Consider the following 20,530-nt stretch of genomic DNA (forward strand, 5'->3'; position numbering starts at 1 on the left):
ATGCTCAAGTCAGATGGAGGTATGGCAGGGGAAGAAACAGAGGAGGTATGGTGTCAGCAATGTCATGATCATGACACAGATTGTACAGCCACAAAGGCAGCACTGACAGTGACATTAATTGAGTTTGGGCTTCGTCTTCATTCATCTCATGCTGTGAGAGAGGAATATCATAAAGCTCATTAGATGCATTATTATAAATTAATTACATGCAATTGCTGAGTTCATCTCTGAGATAATAAGAATAAATGAGAATAAATGTAGAATGTTGTGATTGACAAAAAAAAGAGTGTTTTTTTTAGCTAGAGATGCTATGTTTATAGTATAGTCAGGTTGACACTATACTGGCCAGGGACCCTGCCACAATTAATGAACAGTCATGAACATGATCAAAGTGCGTGTTACTGTACCTCAACTCTTTTGTTTTGAGACAAAGATCATTGGGACATCCTGAACAATGGGGGGAAACACTTGGAGATCATGGATGTTAAGATGAATGGGTTTCAATGTGTGAATAAATAATTTTAGTATCAGAAACATGCTGTGTTGAGGTCCTACAGATTTGTGTCTGATGGTTTTGAATTGGAACGATTTGAATTGTAGTACTCATTTCAGAGGTATGTTTCACAACTTTTTTTTATTTATTTTTTATTGCACATATACAGTATACTGTACATTACAAGACAGGGAATACTGCACGTAAGAAAACCACCAAGATGAACACTAAATGTGATAAACAGAAATAAAATGTAAAAATGTAAAATAATGTATGATGATGACACTAAACAAACTTGCACAAATACAATAGATATTTTGACAAAGAGGAACATAAAGCTTCTGTCTTTTTATTTTGTTTCTTAAAATATTTCAAACTATGAAAAGTTTTCTCAAAATCACAAATAATACATTAAAAGAGTGTTACATTTAATATGTTTTTTTTACCCACTGTTTCACATCTCTTACAGGTTTGAGAAGAGCACCCAGAGCAATGCAAACTCCGGTAAGGAATTTAAGTAGTGCTCTAGATTCACTTTCAGCTCTTCACAAGAATGAACACAGCGAGATCCTAATTTGAGTCTTTCTCCATGAGAAAGTGTTAAAGCTAGTCTGAGTCCTAAGGTCCTGTGTCCTGGATGAATCTCAGGTCTCTGATCCCTCTGCGAGTGGGAGATCAGGGCTGCAGCATGTACAGGAGGAGCAGCAGCTCTTAAGGGAAACCGAGCTCAGTAAATCATTACTTTTCATAGAAGGTGGTAGCGGGGTGCTAAATGCCCATTGGTTCCGTTCTTTTTCCTTTTCAACAAACTGCCGTCTGTCAGAAGAGGGCATTTGCAAAGGCTTCTGTGTTTTTCCACTCTCTAGACGCTAGCAGGGGAGGAAGAGAGTTTCTAATAAAGGGCCGTCTCGCAATCTGTGAGACGCAGCGAGGCAGAGCAGGTTATCATCACTCACACTGATCCACATTCGAATTCAGCGCTAGCTCCAAAGCTCCCTGGCATGAGCAGAGAAGGAACGCATTTCCAAAACCTGATTTGGCCTTGAGCACGCTTACTCAAGACAAAAAAAAAAAAAAAAGCTCTTCAACTCCAGAGAGCAGCCGAGTTCTGAGAGAAGGATTGGAACGGGCATATCTTTAGACACAGGCGTAGATTTAGCATTGCGGTATGCTCTGCATCGCATGTTAGCCCAGTATCCCAGCTGGGTGCTTTCATATTTTACCTCTCCTGGTTTATGAAGGAATATGCAAGATTGCTGGATTAGGAAGGAAAATCTACAAAGGGCATTGCAAAGCTTTGAACACAGATTTAGCGTATTAAGACTGAACCCTCAGAGCCAGCACCAGCTAATGTGATTAACACCTGTAATTAAAATTGAATTTTTACTCCCTTTTTAACTGTCACCCCCAAAAGCATTTAATAAACAGAACATCTTCTTGTGTAACTCTGAATATGAATAACTGAATATTGAACAAAAATGCATAAGACATTTATGCATGCAGGCAGTTTTTGAATAAAAATACTTTTAAGTAGTTATAGGGTCATCAGTTTTCATAAGGGTATTGCAACTGCAGTGTTTGCTCATTATCTGAAAATTATTGATATCGCAACTACAGATGTTCTTAAAATTGACCCTTCTCTAAGTTCCGCCCCCCTTGGCTACTCACTCAGAAAAGCTTTGCAGAAATTACCATAGGAATTTTGGCTAAATATTCTCATTAGCAGAACTTATATTCTTACGTGGGCTGGAATGAAGAGTGACATTTTAAAGCATATTTATCATAGTTATATTTATTTTTTGTAAAGGAAATTGCTTAATTACACAGTAAATTGAATGAAAACTGGGGAGACTGAATCAGAATTGAGGAAAACAATTAACACAGTCACTTGAAAAGAGAAAAACATCATTTGATAGCGTTAGTGATAAAGTTAATGATAACTATTGTGTTAACTAATGTATAAGTTAACAATTACAACTTTATTGCAAACTGTTTCCAAAAATTATACTCCTTTAACAGTGTATATTGTTTACTGTTTTGTTTGTTTAGCCATATCAGCAGACACTCTGATCGATTGTGTGAAGAAGAAGGACCATCAGAAGGTAAGAGCATTATATGAATATATTAAGCACATAAACACAGCAACCTCTCATTTTCTGTCTCGATTTTATGGATTTTGTTTCTTAGCAAAACGCTTGCAAGGACTTTTCGACAGTTTGAGAAGGTAGCAAATACATGTCAGATGCTTTGTTTTAGCTCTTAAAGTACAAACTGCAGTGATTTAGTATGCAAGCAAATTGTGTGCTTTTAGTAAACGCTCTCACTCAGCCTAAAGGATATTTTGTCCTCTCCAACACAGCACTGACCTCACCATTAAATGTCAAGTATCTTGCAGAGCAGAGGCGGAACCTTATAAATGATCCTGCATATTCACTTGACCTTTCACTCGTTCTTGGTTTCTGTGGTAACCAAACAGACTTTTATACAGAATGAAAATCTCCTACACCCAAAGCTCCAAGCCTGTTCCTGGACATAATGCTTCAATAGAGAGAAGAGAGAGGGCATATTTCACATATTGAGGATGTTTGGCATATTGCTATGGGTAGTGATGTGCACAGCATCCTTTACCTGTCCCAGTGTGACTCATAAATCATCTGCATTAAATGAAGCATCTCACAGTAACTTACAGCTGCACCATGGAACAACAAACGGTCAATTCTGACATTTAAACTGACATGAAAGGTGCAAAACTTGCAGATAGACAGGTGTGTCTGTAATAAGCAGATTATGGAACACAAATATTCCTCTGTCTGGTGTGTAAGAGGTGTTTCCTCTTTCCTCTCAACGCATTCTTCAACCTGAAACCTGGTGAATAAAAAACCTGTGTGATGATACAAGTGTGTCTAAACTCAATGAACTTTGTGATAATGCCAGTCTTTGTTTTGATGCCAAATTCTGGTGAATGAAAGAATCCTGGCGAGTTTCTCACAGATTTTGGCCTTGATCACATTCAAGGGTCCTTAGAACTGGCACATTTGCTATCAGCTTCTAGAAAAACTTGAGCTTTTCTCCTTACCTCAGCTGGGTCCATCGCTGGATTCCGTTTGAATAACTATGTGAAAATCACTGCTTTTATTGGCATTTCTTCAATAAATCATGAATACAGTGTGGCTTCTTGTAATTATATTTTTGCGCTCTTTGGTTTGCTGTTGTTTGGGAAGTATTTATATTGGTTCTTGTGTGTTTAACTGGCAGCTTTTTTCTGCAGTTGAAGGAGCTGCATAAGAAGGGGGCAGACCTGTGTGCGCAGGACTCTGTGGGCCGCACCCTACTGCACTACGCTGTGGAGGTGGGCAGCAAGGAGATCGTCAGATACATCATTGATAATGGTAAAGTGAACATATATACTATCTCTGAAGCATCTCTCAAACACTGCTAGCGTAGGTTTGATGTCTTTGTGTAGTTTCACTGCCTGTATACCTCTTATGTTCTTTTAGTAGATAGATCAATGTAAAAGCTGCTTGGAGTGTATTAGATCTTTGAAGGAATAAAGTAAAACGCTCACTGTCAGCAGTCTCTCACAATTTTTAAATATAAGTAAAGTAAAATGCTGTACATGTGCATGATGTTCTGTTTTTTTTTTTTTTTTTGTATGTACAAACTTTTCAAACATGTGCTTCTGTTTTTATACTGTGTGTGCGTATTGGGGGGTGGGGGGTAGGGCGGAGGGTAGTGTAGCAGGTCAACTCTCTCTCCCACGCAAGCTTTTTACAGCTCTTCATTAAACATCACACCATGACCTTAGGGCACATGCTTTAGTGCAGTTGCAAAGTTTGATTTTTATAGGTTTTTTTTTTTTCTTCTCTCCGCAGCACCCGTCGATATCCTGGATATAACAGAGAGAGAAAAGTGAGGACTGTTCTATAATTTTCAATGCACTTACACACTGATGTCATGTGTTAATTTTATTGTTGATGGCAGTACAAGTTCAATCTTTTGTATTATGGTATTGTAATCAGGACTGGCTCACTCAAAAGCCCAAGCTCTTTCTGTACTCACTGTATGTGTTTCATTTTTATCTCTCTTGACAGACAGTCTGTTTATTCCTTGTCTTGTCATGTGTTTTTCTTCTCTCCCTTCTCACTTATATTCTGGTCTCTCTCTTCCTGTTTGCTGTCTCTTTCAGTGGAGAGACAGTGTTGCACACAGCGGCCTCGTTGTGTCATAGGACCATCTGTCATTACCTGGTGGAGGCGGGAGCATCGCTCATGAAGACAGACTTGCAGGTGAAATGGAGATGTATAGGAGACAGTTCCACATATTTATACATGTTTGGACTTAGTTTGGATGGTTAAAGTTTATAGAGGTTACCTTACTGGAACTGTGGCCCAGTAAGAATCCTATGGCCCCCTACGAATCTAAGAATTCTATGGCCCCAATTTACCTGGTAGTAAGATGTGTTTTATGTGGTCCATTTGAAACGGGACAATGCTAAAGACAAGTGTAAACAGGGTCCAAAACATTTTGAGATTTGGTTATGTCAACCACATTGAGCTTGTTGTGAAAATGTTCAGCAGCGAAGTAACACCCACTCACCTGTCAATCAAAATCTGCTCTAAAACAAGACTTTTAAGCTTTTTTGGTTATGTGTGGTTTTGAACATACAGTACATGCACAGGAACTTTACGAAAATTCTTCAGTATGCCTGGTGTTTTTTTTGGGGGGGGGCGGGGGCTACATTCTGTTCTGCAGAAATACAGTGATATAGTGATTGATGTATGTCATCATGAAATCAGAGACTCTTTCCTTTAAATCTGAACTCAAGTGTTCAAAAGACACGCATATTACAACCAGGTGTAGACAGTGATGTGTCTCACCTTTCCACTTGTGATCAGATTTCCCAAAGCGCATGTTAAATGTGCTGTTTTATTTTTTAATTTTATTAAATAAAATGTAGAAAACTTCCTTATTACCTGTCAGATACATTATCATTGAAATATGTACCATAAAATATCACACCTGTCTCTGAAAAAGATGTCTGCGGGCCGCGGTCAGATCGTTTGTTTAGCCAAAAAGAACGCTTCTGCCTGTCAGTCATTGTGTGCGTTCACAGGACAGCCCATATATGCTCGTATAAGTGTCTGTATAGTGTCCTGCTCCCACGAAACGCTCATTGTCAGACGGTGAATCCCTCAGGGCGACTCCCTGCCCTCCATCTGCTCTAATGCAAAGGTATTAAATGTCTTTGGAGTGTGGGGTTTTGGACATAGGGGGCATGGCTAATCAACAGCTAAGTCTGGTGGAAGTTCCAGAATGGCTAAAATCACTTACAGCACCTTTAATACCAGGTCTAAAGCGGGCCTATGGGTTATACCTGAAAAAAGAAAACACAATGTCATATCTCTTAATGATATAGACATACACATCCTTTCAGAAGTTCATCCGTTCTTTGTAAATGGTATGGGAATTTCAGAAGGGATAATTGTGGTGAGCCCTAAATGCATACTGATGCCAAACTGGCACGATGTCAATGTTTGTGGCTTTTGGATCTGTCTCATTTGGCTGTTCTCAACTGCTCCGTGAGTCAATGCTGACTAAGACCTGCACATGAAACAAGGAGCCATTCTTCCCTCCACGTCACCTCCACAGAGCCTGCCAAGACACTCAAGCTCTCCTGCAGCCCTTCTGATTGGTGTACCACAAAATTACACACAGCTGTAGACACACTAGACTCTTAACTACTACCACTCTTCAGAAGAAAAATCCATTTAAAAACTACTTTTTTGAAGAGATCTGTAAGGGAATGATTTCCTTTGTACAAAAATCTCATTTGTGACTATAAATCTTAGCACTACTCTGCTTTCTCTTTCTTCTCTTTGTCTTTCTCTGTAGTTTTGTCCCTTTGCATCACTGGGCCTAAGTGTACTGTAAGATTTGACTCTATGCCTCACAGAAGTCAAACAGTCTTTAACCAACTCCCATATGTTAAATGTGTGAGACAGTGCTGATGCAGTCTCCTGTGTGAAATTGGGCTCTAGTCTGTCATAATCAGTGCACTCTAGTGCTGTTAAGGAAGACTAAATATATAAAGTCACCAGTCTGAGAGCATAAAGAGAGAGCGATTCTCTCTGTGGAGGATGTCTGCTCATTTTTATCTGCCCTCCATTTTTGAGACTGACAGACACAATCTTAACATGACCTGATTTAGCTGTACCATTTTTCTGGACTGTGGTCTGATCTGTTTAACAGCACTGCTTCATCAGCACTTTTCTACTCTTTTCCCCCTCTGTTTCCATCAAGCACAAGGAACCTCTGCTCTCTGTTTCGTGCAATCCAGAATAATATTATATCATCCAGGATAGAGTGACTCATCCTTCATTGCCCTGTGATAAAGCTTTCTTTTTTACAGTCTATCCATCTATCCTTGCCTGTAGATAATAATCATTCTCACAGTCCTTTTGATCTTGTTTTATTTTTCCACTTCCTTGAGACTTGTATGATGATGAATGCTGGTTTTTGAAAGTGCTATAAAACAGTGGTTATATTTCTGCCTAGCATGTCCTACGGGGTTCAGTCTCACTACCGCAAAACTTGCCCTCCTGTGTTACTCATCTCTCTCAGTTCATCATCGCAAATATTGTCCTTTGTGCAAGCTGCAGGACTCTGCTTTTGACAGGTTTCCGGAAATGGCTTTGTCATGCTCATCTGAAAGGCTGGAAATGGAGGGATGCAATACTGCACTATAAGTTGCAGAGGATGAAAAGGTGCTGGTGCCCAGTCGTACTGTATTTTCCCGAAACAAAGGCAGCTTCATCAGCTTCACCAGTCCAGCAACAATGAAAGCGCCTGGCAGGCATTCTGACTGCTCCAAACTTTGTCCGAGAGGAACAGTCCAGACCATTCTCTCAGACTCTATGCACTAGGCCTGCCTGCAATTAACAACAATTACCGATGAGCAATGCTGGCACCAGCAGCATGAAAAAAGAGAGGAGTTTTCAGAGAGAACATGTTTACCATTAGAGGCTCAGTCTGCTCTTTGATTTCCCTCCTCCATTGTTCATGAAGAATCTGTAGACTATCCCTAATTAAGGCCTGTGGGCAGCCATAAATCTTTTCTGTGTACTTTGCTTCAATTTGCAGAGCTTGTTCTTGTTTGTATTTGCAATTGCATTTGTATTTGTAGTTGGGATTGTGGCCTATTTGTAATTGCAATTGTATTCATACTTTTGGTACTATTGTACTATGGTCTGTGGGACATGGTTACTTTATCACTACTAAACAGAACCAAGTCTATAAGTCTCATTAATGCAGAGAGTATAAGAGTCAAATGGAGTTCCCAAATAAACAGATAAGATACAATACGGTTGTATTCTTTAGCATTAGTTAACGCAGTAGTTAACAAAAATTAACTAATAACAATGCTTTTACAGCATTTATTAATCTTGGTTAATTTCTACATATACTAATATTTTTTACATTAACATTTTACATTAGTATACGTTAATTTTAGTTAATGCAAAATGAACTAACACGAACATTAGTATTTTGATACATTTACACTTACCAATATTAATAAATGCTGTAAAAAATTATTGTTCATTGTTAATGTAAATGGATATGACCTTATTGTAAAGTGTTTAATTAGAAGTGGTCAACTTTAACCTCTCAAGCATTTTGCATGAATTCTGACCAACAACCATATCTGACTATCTAGATTTGAGATGTTATTTATTTACTTTTCTTATTTAATGCAGTACAGTCATATTTCGTCATTGTTGTTTCAACTCAACATATCTCTTAATTTCCAGGGTGATACTCCAAAGCATCGTGCAGAGAAGGCGAAGGATGCAGATCTTGCGGCATATCTGGAGAACCGTCAGCACTACCAAATGATCCAGCGTGAGGACCAGGAGACTGCAGTCTGACCTCTGACCTCTCACCCCTCACCTCAGCTGGTGTCTTTATCTTGTGCCAAAAAAACAGTAACCAAAAATGTATTGATAAACCCATAGCAGGCTGTCTGGACTGCAGAAGGGGTTGATACATTTCCAGAGAGGGGAGATGGTCACACACTTACAGTAACTTTCTCAGAAGAGGTCTTTAGCTTTGAGCATCATTCTCTGAATGACCTGTCGGACTTGATGTTTTAAATTTTATTGCACTGCCAAAACATCTTAGTATTTGTATGTATGTAACAAGATGCATTTCCCTCCTTGTTAATGCACTCAAGTTAATTGCTTTTCTAGAATGACAATGCTGAATGTTAGATAATTGCAAATGAGGGTTTAGAAAATGCAAGTGCTGAATGCTAACCTGTGGGTTAGGGCAGTCCTCCACTGTCTGTAAGTTTAGCCCAAGCAGTCACTGTAGCCCTGACAGGTTTACTTTTGCTCTTTTATAGCTGTGCTCAAATACGTTTGACTAGTTAGTGGTCCAGAACATGACTGTACAGTAGGTCACCTTCTTGGTGTTTAACCTGAAACCACATTTCAATTAGCTGATGAATTTTCTAATTAGTGTATGGCCATTAATGATATGATATTTAGAAAATGTAACTCTTTAGATTTCCCCTGCACTGTAAGTGTTTTCTTTCAGTGATTGCTCAAGGAATGGAATGTTTTGTGGGGTGTTAATTTGAAGGATCAGAACTGTTTAGATATTTTTCAGGTGTGTTGTTGAAAGCATTTTGCATTTTCATAGATTCCTGTGCTGTTTCAAATAAGAACATTTGGTACTGTAAATGTATGTGAGTAGCTTTCTGTTCAAGAGGCATTTGCACTGTAGCTTTGATTGCCTTCTTTACTCTCTACTCTGGATTTATAATTGACGTACTAAACTATAGCTACTTTCCTACCATAATTTTAAGTAAATAGATGTTTATATGGTTTATAGCTATAGCAGATGTGTTGTCATGTTTGTATTATAAAACTGTAAATTCGATTTTTGTTTATTGGAGATCAGAACAGAATTCGCTCTCCTTTGATTCAGCTAATTGTTAAAAGTGTTTGTGAGTTAGTTTATTATTGTTTTTTATTGCTGGTGTCTTAATGCAGATTTAAGATTTTAGGATACTATTTATTTTCAAAAATAGTTATCTATTAAAATTAATTTGGCCTTGAACCTACACATATTTAATAATTAAATTAACATATTTCAATTATTTGCATCACAGAATGAAATTCTTATTTGTCCAGACATTTTTGCTACTTTAATGATGTGACATTGATTGGACAGTTCTTTACAATAAATGTCGTTATGTGTATGCTGATTCAATACACTGCACATGCTAATGGCAGTACTACCCTTCATTAACTGTACACTGTCAGAAATGCATCTTCATAACTGTGTTATGCTTTCTTTGGAAATACAATTTGAGTGTTTAAACATCTATCCATCCAACGCCCTCACCCTGACAGCTGGATGACAGGAGCCCTGATGAATGACATCATAATGCCATGAACGCTCAATCACTGAACTATCTCTTACAATAAAGATACGTGATATGTCTTAATGATCACAGTCTAAATTCTGAAAGGAGTTTAGGACAATTTTGCACTTTTTAGAAAGGAAAAACGGGCTTGTCATTCAGATAATCTGTGTAATTGGTGCATAAAATGAGCTGAAGAATTCCTTTTTATCATTTTATATTATTCCTACTGAGACTTCAGCATAAAGGCTGGTTGTCCAAAGTATAAAATAGGATGAAGAGCATGTCTTAGTTTTGAGCATTGGTGTTAAAGAATTGTGGCTCAGAGTGACTTGTAGGAGATGAAAACTACAGGAATGAAAATGCTATTTTACATCGTTTAGGCATACATGTGTCTTCAGTCTGCTACTGTATGTCCACAGATGAATTCTGGAAGAATTAGACTAGCAGACTGACTAAACCTTTAACAGTGATCTTCAAGCCAATAGCACTTTCCACACAATCATGCCAGCTTTATTCTTTTGTGCTGGAATTTTGATCATTTCATTTTACCATATGAGATAAACAGCTTTAAGGAACTTTGTCTTACACTCTCTCACAGTGATTGGAGGGATTAGGAGGCAATTTTGTTTTGAGGCTTTCCATTGCTCCATAATTATCATAATCCTAAAACTAGAATTTGTCAGACTAATAGGCAGGACATCTGGTGTAGCTTTGCCCCAAATATTTTAATTCATTTCTAAATACTGAGCTGTCACAAATGTTAATGTCACTGAATGCAGATTTTATTGGGTGTATGATTTTATTTCTCTTTTTTTATTACTATTATTATATAAATTTCTTATTTAAAATGTGAGTACTAAATACACTACAATTTTTTCTTTAATGCATCTAATTGATTTGGACATTTTGTACATAGATCATTTATTAATATTTATTGAGTCCTTAAAAATTAAACAGCCTTAAATTTCTTCAATAATTACAAGTGTTTATATGTCTACTGTTTAATTAAAAGCAATTGAATTAAGTGCTCATTTTCAGTTGATGAATGCATGTCAGAATAATTAGCTATATGGCTTGTTGACTGGCTAGGGAATGTTTAGTTTTTAGATTACTGCAATGTTACTTCATTAAATCGTTCAGTGAAAGCAATCCACAGCTATTAACTGATGTGGATGTTTATATTGCCAGTTGTTATTTACTACTTCCGTGGACTTGCATTTAGCATATCATTATACCTCTAAGGGCATGTGTGGTCTATTTGCATATTTGCGTAAGCAAATGGACTGTCCACCTACTCAGTTTCAACGAGGTTGTATGTGGTGGTTACTACATCATTGAACTTCAGTCTCCTCTACTATGATGTCTCTACTGTGATATCTCTTCAGTCTTCTGCTATGATGAAGTTCATTTTTGTCCAGCCAACAGATCATGAGTATAAATCCAATACCATTAACAAATTGTCCGCAAGCACTTTTTTTTTTTTCATTGATTGCATTTCCCTAATACCCCTGCCATTTTACTTTATCTAGTGGAGACACTATATAAGTATATTCCATTTTCATTATCTCATACATCAACATTTTCAATATGTACTCCATTTTGTAATTTTAATTTCTTAAGAGATTAAATTTTCCAAGAAATGTCACATTTCTCCATTCTTTAATGGTCTCCTTTCACTTTCAAAGGGCAAAACAATGAAATATGTATGTATTTTGAATTTCTGAATGTGTTTTGTTGCTGTGTATTTTCTCACTCAATTAAGCTCTTAAGCCTTTAGTTATCATTTGAGATGCATGAAAGCAGGATTGAGCGGCATCTTTCATTGATTTGCAGGGAAAAATGTTCTGACATTGGCATTAATTTGTGTCGAGTTCTTATATTGTTTTGAGTTGCAGTGCAATTCAAAGCTAGAATTTATTCAGAGTTTTTGATGAGTAGAAATCAGAAAGCATGTATTCCAGTGCAGTATACTCATTTGGTTTTAAGAAGTGTTTTATGAATCTTTTGTTCTGTAATACAATAGATCCCTTGTATAATACAATACAAATGTGTAATGTTAGTCAATATTTATCTCTTTGTTAGCTTTAATGAACTTATTCTGTTATTGTCTGGTTCATAACATAATAAAGCATACTGAATAGTTCTTTCAACAGTCAGATCATTTGTTGCTTAAAACACAAGGATATCTTAAAGAGACTGGAAACCTTAGATGGTCTTTATATCTTTGTCCATTATCTAGCAATGCCTATAAAGAATCATTTCCAATTAAAATACATTTGTGGCTTATTCTAAAGAAAACCAGTGTTTTAATTTCAGAATCAACCAGTTGTCAGTAGTAGGCTTCAAGTCAGTATTGTGTTCTGTGCTGGGTATTTTTGGAATATACAGTTCCAACCTCCGGAAAGAGTTTGTTTTTGGCTCTGTTTTTGCCAATGTAGGCTTTTTTTTTTTTTTTTTTTTGTGGAACCTGTGAAGAATTGTATTTCTCTTATATTGTCCTAACACATAGCTACTCAACTTGTTCAAGAACTCAATTTCTCAAGCTATATGCACCACAGCATCATTGGATTTGGTATCTTTACAGTGCAGACAATGAAAGTAACTATCCCATCAGACAGTCATTAATTTTGATACAGTCTATCACTGGCGTGCACAGAACGGGGGGCAGCAGGGGCGCAAAGTGCTCTTTAGGTCGTCCAGAAAAAGGGTAGAATTAAATAAAGGTAGTTAAATAAAACAAAATTAAAATCTCGTCATAGTCTCACAATAACAGTAAGAATGTGTTATTATGATATAACTTTGTAAATCGTGGGCATTTTGACTGGCATCCCCTCCCGCAGGAGTGCCCTTCAAGGAAGCAAAAATGCAGTTTTGAATTCGCCCTGGAACATCGAAGTGCCATTACCTCAGACGGGTAACAGGTCGGATAAAAAGTCCACTCCATGTATTGTGTTGTAAGTTCATCAAAAGAATAATACTCGATTGCTACCACATTTCCAACATCGTGTACCACTAGTGTAGACAGATTTATTAGTTATAATGGGAGAGGTAGCGTCGCTTTCAGTGATATAAATTAAATTCGTCTTTTATAGAAAATTGACATAAACTGAAGGAGCTGTCCGGTTCATCCAAAGCCAGTTTGGTTTTATTGAAACTAATAAGCCATTCGACTAATCACTTTCAGAAACATACCATTAGGCTACCACAGTACCACAGCTCCCTATATGCATATTGCAGTCTGCGTAGGGCACCAACTCCCTTGAGGGCACCAGAAACTCCACCAGCTGCCCTTACTCGCATGATATACGTTCTCATCGCTCCTTCGCACCGTGCACCACGTTACCAGGGTAATGCCATGGTACTGAATGATTGATCATGTTCATATTTCATGATACTGTCATGATACTCCAAGGTACTTTAAAAAATACCATTGTTTTACTATGATACATGTAAAAAACATGGGGTTATCACAGACCATGTCTGAAAATAAATAAATAAACAAGTGTATTACCATGGTGCTTTTTGTGAGAAATACAACAGAATAGGCTATTATTTGTGACAAAGGATTTGTGACATTGTGAAAATAATGATGTACTGTATGTACAAGAAAATGGTTAAATACTCAAAAAGCAAAGAGATTAGTTAAGCGTTTATAATTAATACTCATAAAAGAAAATGTTGTTTTAAATCAGTGCCCTTTTTTATCCTTCCACCCCTTTCGCTGCTAAGGTCTGTGCATGTCACTGCAGTCTAAACTGCATTATTTTCACACTATATAATTCTTGTGAAACTATAGTACATATCTAGAGATGTATGGGAAATACCAAGCATACAAATATGTCCAGCTCTCCCTCACAAACATCCATATAGCCTACTGTAGATGGATTGCTGTGAGGCTTTCGTGTCTGGAACAACTCGGTGCAGTTTTAATTTTAATATAGTTGAAACAACCCTGGAATATATAGACCGTATTCACATCAGCGCCATCTTTGATTTTTGATGGGAATGACAATGAGGCTGTGAGGGACAGAAGTTCAGTCTCTTCAATGGGCTGTACAGCAGTTTCCTTTTGTCTCTGCAGGAGTGATTTGCTGGCACAGAGATGAGAGGAAGAGGTATTAAGTGAAGAGGAATTCAGTTCTCTGAGAGAGGTGTTATATTAGTCAATGAATTATCACCCCGTCTTGTATGAATGGATAATCCTGAAAATGTGACCATTACACTGAAATGAGAATGCTTCATTGTTCAGTAAGTTAGTTCCCTCAAAGCGCCGCTCTTCACCACTCTTGATTCTCTCTTTGTGTTGAAATGTTGGAGTTTATTTCATTTATTCAGTAAAAAGAATATATATATATATATATATATATATATATACATTTCTTATGTTGTGTTACATTCATACGAGCAGACAGAGAAGTAAGCTTGAAGTAAGTTTGGAGCAGAAGAAATAAACCTTGTGTAAATTGTCAGCTTTACACTAAGATAAAATGCTATTTCTAGTCATTACATGCACATGTTACCAGGCATGGTCATATTATTTTTTTCTTGTAAGACCTTTGATATTGTATCTTTGAAATCATATTCTTGATAATAAGTTTTGTATTGTTTTCCTGTAAAAATATCTAAAAATCCTTAAAACAAGATCAATTTGATTTATCTTGTTTTAGAAACAACACTGCATAAGATATTTAGGTTTTTCAGAGAATGTATTTTTAACATGTGTATTTTATCTTAATGTACTGGCAGAGTTTTTATAGTCAAAACAAGTGAAAAAATCTACCAGTGCAGAAGAAGTAATCCAAAGTATTTAGAATATGTTACTGACCTTGAGTAATCTAACGGAATACATTAAAATGACATTTTACAGCATGTATTCTGTAATCTGTAGTGGAATACATTTCAAAAGTAACCCTCCCAACCCTGTATATATACAGTCATGGGAAAAAGAAAGTACACCCTCCTTGGATTCTATGGTTTTACGTATCAAGACATAATAAAAATCATCTGGTCCTTAACAGGTCTTAAAATTAGGTAAATACAACCTCAGATGAACAACAACACATGACATATTACACCGTGTCATGATTTCTTTAACAAAAATAAAGCAAAAATGGAGAATCCATGTGTGAAAAACTAAGTACACCCTTACTGCTTCCATAGGAATTAAGAGGCTAAGTAGTAGCCAGGTGCTGCTAATCAAATGCCCTTGATTAACTGATCATCAGCAAGTGTGACCACCTCTATAAAAGCTGAAGTTTTAGCAGTTTGCTGGTCTGAAGCATTCAGGTGTGTGTTAACACAATGCCAAGGAGGAAAGACATCAGCAATGATCTTATAGAAGCAATTGTTGCTGCCCATCAATCTGGGAAGGGTTATAGGGTCATTTCCAAACAATTTAAAGTCCATCAGTCTACAGTGAGAAAGATTATTCACAAGTGGAAAACATTCAAGACAGCTGCCAATCTTCCCAGGAGTGGAAGTCCCAGCAAATTCACCCCAAGGAGAGACCGTGCAATGCTCAGAGAAATTGCAAAAAACCCAAGAGTTACATCTCAGACTCTACAGGCCTCAGTTAGCATGTTAAATGTTAAAATTCATGACAGTACAATTAGAAAAAAACTGAACAAGTATGGTTTGTTTGGAAGGGTTGCCAGGAGAAAGCCTCTTCTCTCTAAAAAGAACATGGCAGCATGGCTTAGGTTTGCAAAGTTACATCTAAACAAACCACAAGACTTCTGGAACAATGTCCTTTGGACAGACGAGACCAAAGTGGAGATGTTTGGCCATAATGCACAGCGCCACATTTGGCGAAAACAAAACACAGCATATCAGCACAAACACCTCATACCAACTGTCAAGCACGGTGGTGGAGGGGTGATGATTTGGGCTTGTTTTGCAGCCACAGGACCTGGGCACTTTGCAGTCATTGAGTCGACCATGAACTCCTCTGTATACCAAAGTATTCTAGAGTCAAATGTGAGGCCATTTGTCCGACAGCTAAAGCTTGGCCAAAATTGGGTCATGCAACAGGACAATGATCCCAAGCACACCAGCAAATCTACAACAGAATGGCTGAAAAAGAAAAGAATCAAGGTGTTACAATGACCCAGTCAAATCCAGACCTCAACCCGACTGAAACGCTGTGGCGGGACCTTAAGAGAGCTGTCCATAAACAAATGCCCGCAAACCTCAATGAACTGAAGCAACGTTGTAAAGAAGAGTGGGCCAAAATTCCTCCACAACGATGTGAGACACTGATAAAGTCATACAGAAAACGATTACTTGAAGTTATTGCTGCTAAAGGTCATTCTACAAGCTACTGAATCGTAAGGTGTACTTAGTTTTTCACACATGGCTTTTCCATTTTGGCTTTATTTTGTTAAATAAATCATGACACGGTGTAATATGTCATGTGATGTTGTTCATCTGAGGTTGTATTTACCTAATTTAAAGACCTACTAAGGACCAGATGATTTTTATTATGTTCTGATACGTAAAACCATAGAATTCAAGGAGGGTGTACTTTCTTTTTGCCATGACTGTATATATATATATATATATATATATATGCACACACATACACTTAGGTTGAAGTCATTAAACCTAATTTTTTAACCACTCCACAGATTTAATATTAGCAAACTATAGTTTTGGCAATTCGTTTAGGAAATCTACTTTGTGAATGACACAAGTAATTTTTGTAACAGTTGTTTACAGACAGATTGTTTCCCTTTTAATTGACTATATCACAGTTCCAGAGGATCAGAAGTTTACATACACTAAGTTAACTGTGCATTTCAGCAGCTTGGAAAATTCCAGAAAATTATGTCAAGCCTTTAGACAATTAGAATTAGCTTAGGAGGTATACTGAATTGGAGTATTTTATTTTAAGGCTTCAAACTCAGTGCCTCTTTGCTTGACATAATGGGAAAATCAAAAGAAATCAGCCGAGACCTCAGAAAATATATTTTGTGGACCACCACAAGTCTGGTTCATCATTGGGAGCAATTTCCAATCGCCTGAAGGTACCATGTTCATCTGTACAAACAATAGTATGCAAGTATAAACACCATGGGACCACGCAGCCATCATACCACTCAGGAAGAAGATGCATTCTGTCTCCTAGAGATGAACGTATAATGTATTCTAGAACAACAGCAAAGGACCTTGTGAAGATGCTGGAGGAAACAGGTAGACAAGTATCTATATCCACAGTAAAACGAGTCCTATATTGACATAACCTGAAAGGCAGCTCAGAAAGAAGAAGCCACTGCTCCAAAATCGGCATAAAAAATCCAGACTACAGTTTGCAAGTGCACATGGGGACAAAGATCTTACTTTTTGGAGAACTGTCCTCTGGTCTGATGAAACAAAAATTGAACTGTTTGGTCATAATAGACCTTTTTCACAGACTGTGATGATGTGTTTCTGCTTTATTAATCAGCCTTAATCTAGCAAATTTTTTATATTATAAATTTTTAAATATTGAGTGTAAATTTATAACATTATGCTTTTTGTTATATTACCCTGGATTTAGTTTTAAAAAATTAATTACCATAGCTGCAAGGGGGTTTCTATAAGAGCTGCTGAGAGAGTGACAGTAAATTTGGCATCTTCTCTCATCTGACTGTCTTAATCCACCACTCTCATTTTTTTTTTTCCTCTTCTGGAAAGTCATTCAAATATAATAGTGGATTTTTCTTTTGTTCTTGGAGCAAATGGGTTAGTGAAAATAATATTTTCTGTGGTCTCCCATTCGCCGCTGTTGAAGTTTATCCTGCAATCATTTACTTCGCGTTCCAAAACCCGGAGTGTGAAAAAAGTCTATGACCATCATTATATTTGGAGGAAAAAGGGTGAGGCTTGCAAGCTGAAGAACACCATCCCAACCGTGAAGCATGGGGGTGGCAGCATCATGTTGTTGGGGTGCACTTCACAAAATAGATGGCATCATGAGGAAGGAAAGTTATGTGGATATATTGAAGCAACACCTCAAGACATCAGCCAGGAAGTTAAAGCTCGGTCACAAATGGGTCTTCGAAATGGACAATGACCCCAAGCATACCTGGGCCAAAATTCCAGCAACTTATTGTGAGAAGCTTGTGGAAGGCTATCCAAAATGTTTGACCAAAGTTAAACAATTTAAAGGCAAAGCTACCAAATACTAACAAAGTGTATGTAAACTTCTGACCCACTGGGAATATGATGAAAGAAAGAAAAGCTGAAATAAATAATTCTCTCTATTATTATTTTGACATTTCACATTCTTAAAATAAAGTAGTGATCCTAAATTACCTAAGCCAGGAAATGCTTTCTATGATTAAATGTCAGAAATTGTGAAAAACTGAGTTTAAATGTATTTGGCTACATAAACCTTTTCTTTTTTTCTTTTCTTTTTTTTTTTTGCTCTTATGGAAAGAAATTTGTACTTTTATTCACCAAAGTGACATTCAACTGATCACAATGTATAGTCAGGACATTAATTACTATTACAATTTGATAGAAAGAACTTCTTAAACTACATCAAAGAATTCTCAGTCCTCCACATGCAGCAACGACAGCTTTGCAGATCCTTGTTATTCTAGCTGTCAGTTTGTCCAGATACTCAGGTGACATTTCACCCCACGCTTCCTGTAGACCTAGCCATAGATGTGGCTGTCTTGTCGGGCACTTTTCATGCACCTTACAGTCTAGCTGATCCCGCAAAAGCTCAATGAGGTTAAGATCCATAACACTCTTTTCCAATTATCTGTTGTCCAATGTCTGTGTTTTTTTGCCCCCTCTTACCTTTTCTATTTATTTAAAAAGTGGCTTTTTCTTTGCAATTCTTCCCATAAGGCCTGCACCCCTGAGTCTTCTCTTTACTGTTGTCCATGAAACTGGTGTTGAGCGGGTAGAATTCAATGAAGCTGTCAGCTGAGGACATGTGAGGTGTCTATTTCTCAAACTAGAGACTCTGGTGTACTTATCCTCTTGTTTAGTTGTATCTGGGCCTTCCACATCTCTTTCTGTCCTTGTTAGAGCCGGTTGTCCTTTGTCTTTGAAGACTGTAGTGTACATCTTTGAATAAAATCTTAAGTTTTTTTGGCAATTTCAAGCATTGTATAACCTTCATTCCTCAAAACAACGATTGACTGACGAGTTTCTAGAGAAAGCCGTTTCTTTTTTTGCCATTTTTGACCTAATATTGACCTTAAGACATGCCAGTCTATTGCATACTGTGGCAACTCAAAGACAAACACAAAGACAATGGTAAGCTTCATTTAACGAACCAAATATCTTTCAACTGTGTTTGATATTATGACAAGAGATTTTCTAGTACCAAATGAGCAATTTAGCATGATTACTCAAGGATAAGGTGTTGATGTGATGGCTGCTGGAAATGGGGCCTGTCTAGATTTGATCAAAAATTGCTTTTTTCAAACAGTGACGGTGCTGTTTTTTACATCAGTATTGTCCTGACTATACTTTGTGATCAGTTGAATGCCACTTTGGTGAATTAAAGTACCAATTTCAGCAAACAGCAAAATCTGTACATTATTCCAAACTTTTGGCCGCCAGTGTATGTATAAAATCAGGCAGATATATATATTCAGGGTTGGGAGGGTTACTTTTGTAATGTATTCCACTACTGATTACAGAATACATGCTGTAAAATGTAATTTGTAACGTATTCCGTTAGATTATTCAAGGTCAGTAACATATTCTAAATACTTTGGATTACTTTCTTCAGCACTGGTAGATTTTTTCACTTGTTTTGACTATAAAAACTCTGTCAGTACAGTAAGACAAAATACACATGTTAAAAATACATTCTCTGAAAAACCTAAATATCTTATGCAGTGTTGATACAAACTGATCTTGTTTTAAGGATTTTTAGATATTTTTACAGGAAAACAATACACAAATTATTATCAAGAATATGATTTTTGCCCTGATATCAAAGGTCTTACTAGAAAAAAAAAATTATGATCGTGAACTTTCTATGATCATGCCTGGTAACATGTGCATGTATAATGGCTAGAAATAGCATTTTGTCTTAGCGTAAATCTGACAATTTACACAAGGTTTATTTCTATTTCTTCTGCTCCAAACTTACTTCAAACTTACTTCTCTGTCTGCTCGTATGAATGTAACACATCATAAGAAAATGTTTCACCACTGTTCAAATGCACTTTGGATCGCATCATTTATATGTATAAACGTTTTCCATCTGACTAAATATTAAATGAAACAAATGACAATAAAATGCAAAGTAATCTCTTCAGTAATCAAATGTGTTCTAATTACCAGTGATTTAAACTGTAACTGTAGTGGAATACAGTTACTTATATTTTGTATTTTAAATATGTAATCCCGTTACATGTATTCCCTTACTCCCCGTGTATATATGTATATACAGGATGTTGCCAGGTAATTAGGGGTGTTTGGGGTCATCAGTACCAAATACATTTTTATTACTAAACTATGTTATTTCCTACAATTGTGAAGTTATTTTTTCCACTGGTTAAAAATGTAATAGGGAAAAAATAACAATAAGCAGATTATTATTACTCTTAGCCCAATATACCCTTTCAGCTTATTTGTTATGCAAATGACACTTGACA

The 20,530-nt window shown here is 36.8% G+C and overlaps 1 protein-coding gene across 7 annotated transcripts in view; it reads left to right on the forward strand.

Moving 5' to 3' along the window:
- LOC127440018 (diacylglycerol kinase zeta-like) overlaps positions 1–12,066 on the forward strand; it is a 111,050-nt gene extending 98,984 nt beyond the window's left edge. For all 7 annotated transcript variants that reach the window (XM_051696860.1, XM_051696418.1, XM_051696563.1 and 4 more), the window contains 6 exons: positions 963–997; positions 2,543–2,595; positions 3,762–3,882; positions 4,366–4,402; positions 4,680–4,779; positions 8,302–12,066. In XM_051696860.1, the coding sequence (XP_051552820.1) occupies positions 963–997; positions 2,543–2,595; positions 3,762–3,882; positions 4,366–4,402; positions 4,680–4,779; positions 8,302–8,418 (463 nt within the window). In that variant the 3' untranslated portion in view covers positions 8,419–12,066. The remainder of the gene's footprint in view (positions 1–962; positions 998–2,542; positions 2,596–3,761; positions 3,883–4,365; positions 4,403–4,679; positions 4,780–8,301) is intronic.
- The last annotated feature ends 8,464 nt before the right edge of the window (positions 12,067–20,530 follow it).

The sequence above is a fragment of the Myxocyprinus asiaticus genome, chromosome 1 (genome assembly GCF_019703515.2).
Source record: "Myxocyprinus asiaticus isolate MX2 ecotype Aquarium Trade chromosome 1, UBuf_Myxa_2, whole genome shotgun sequence".
Classification (NCBI taxonomy): domain Eukaryota; kingdom Metazoa; phylum Chordata; class Actinopteri; order Cypriniformes; family Catostomidae; genus Myxocyprinus; species Myxocyprinus asiaticus.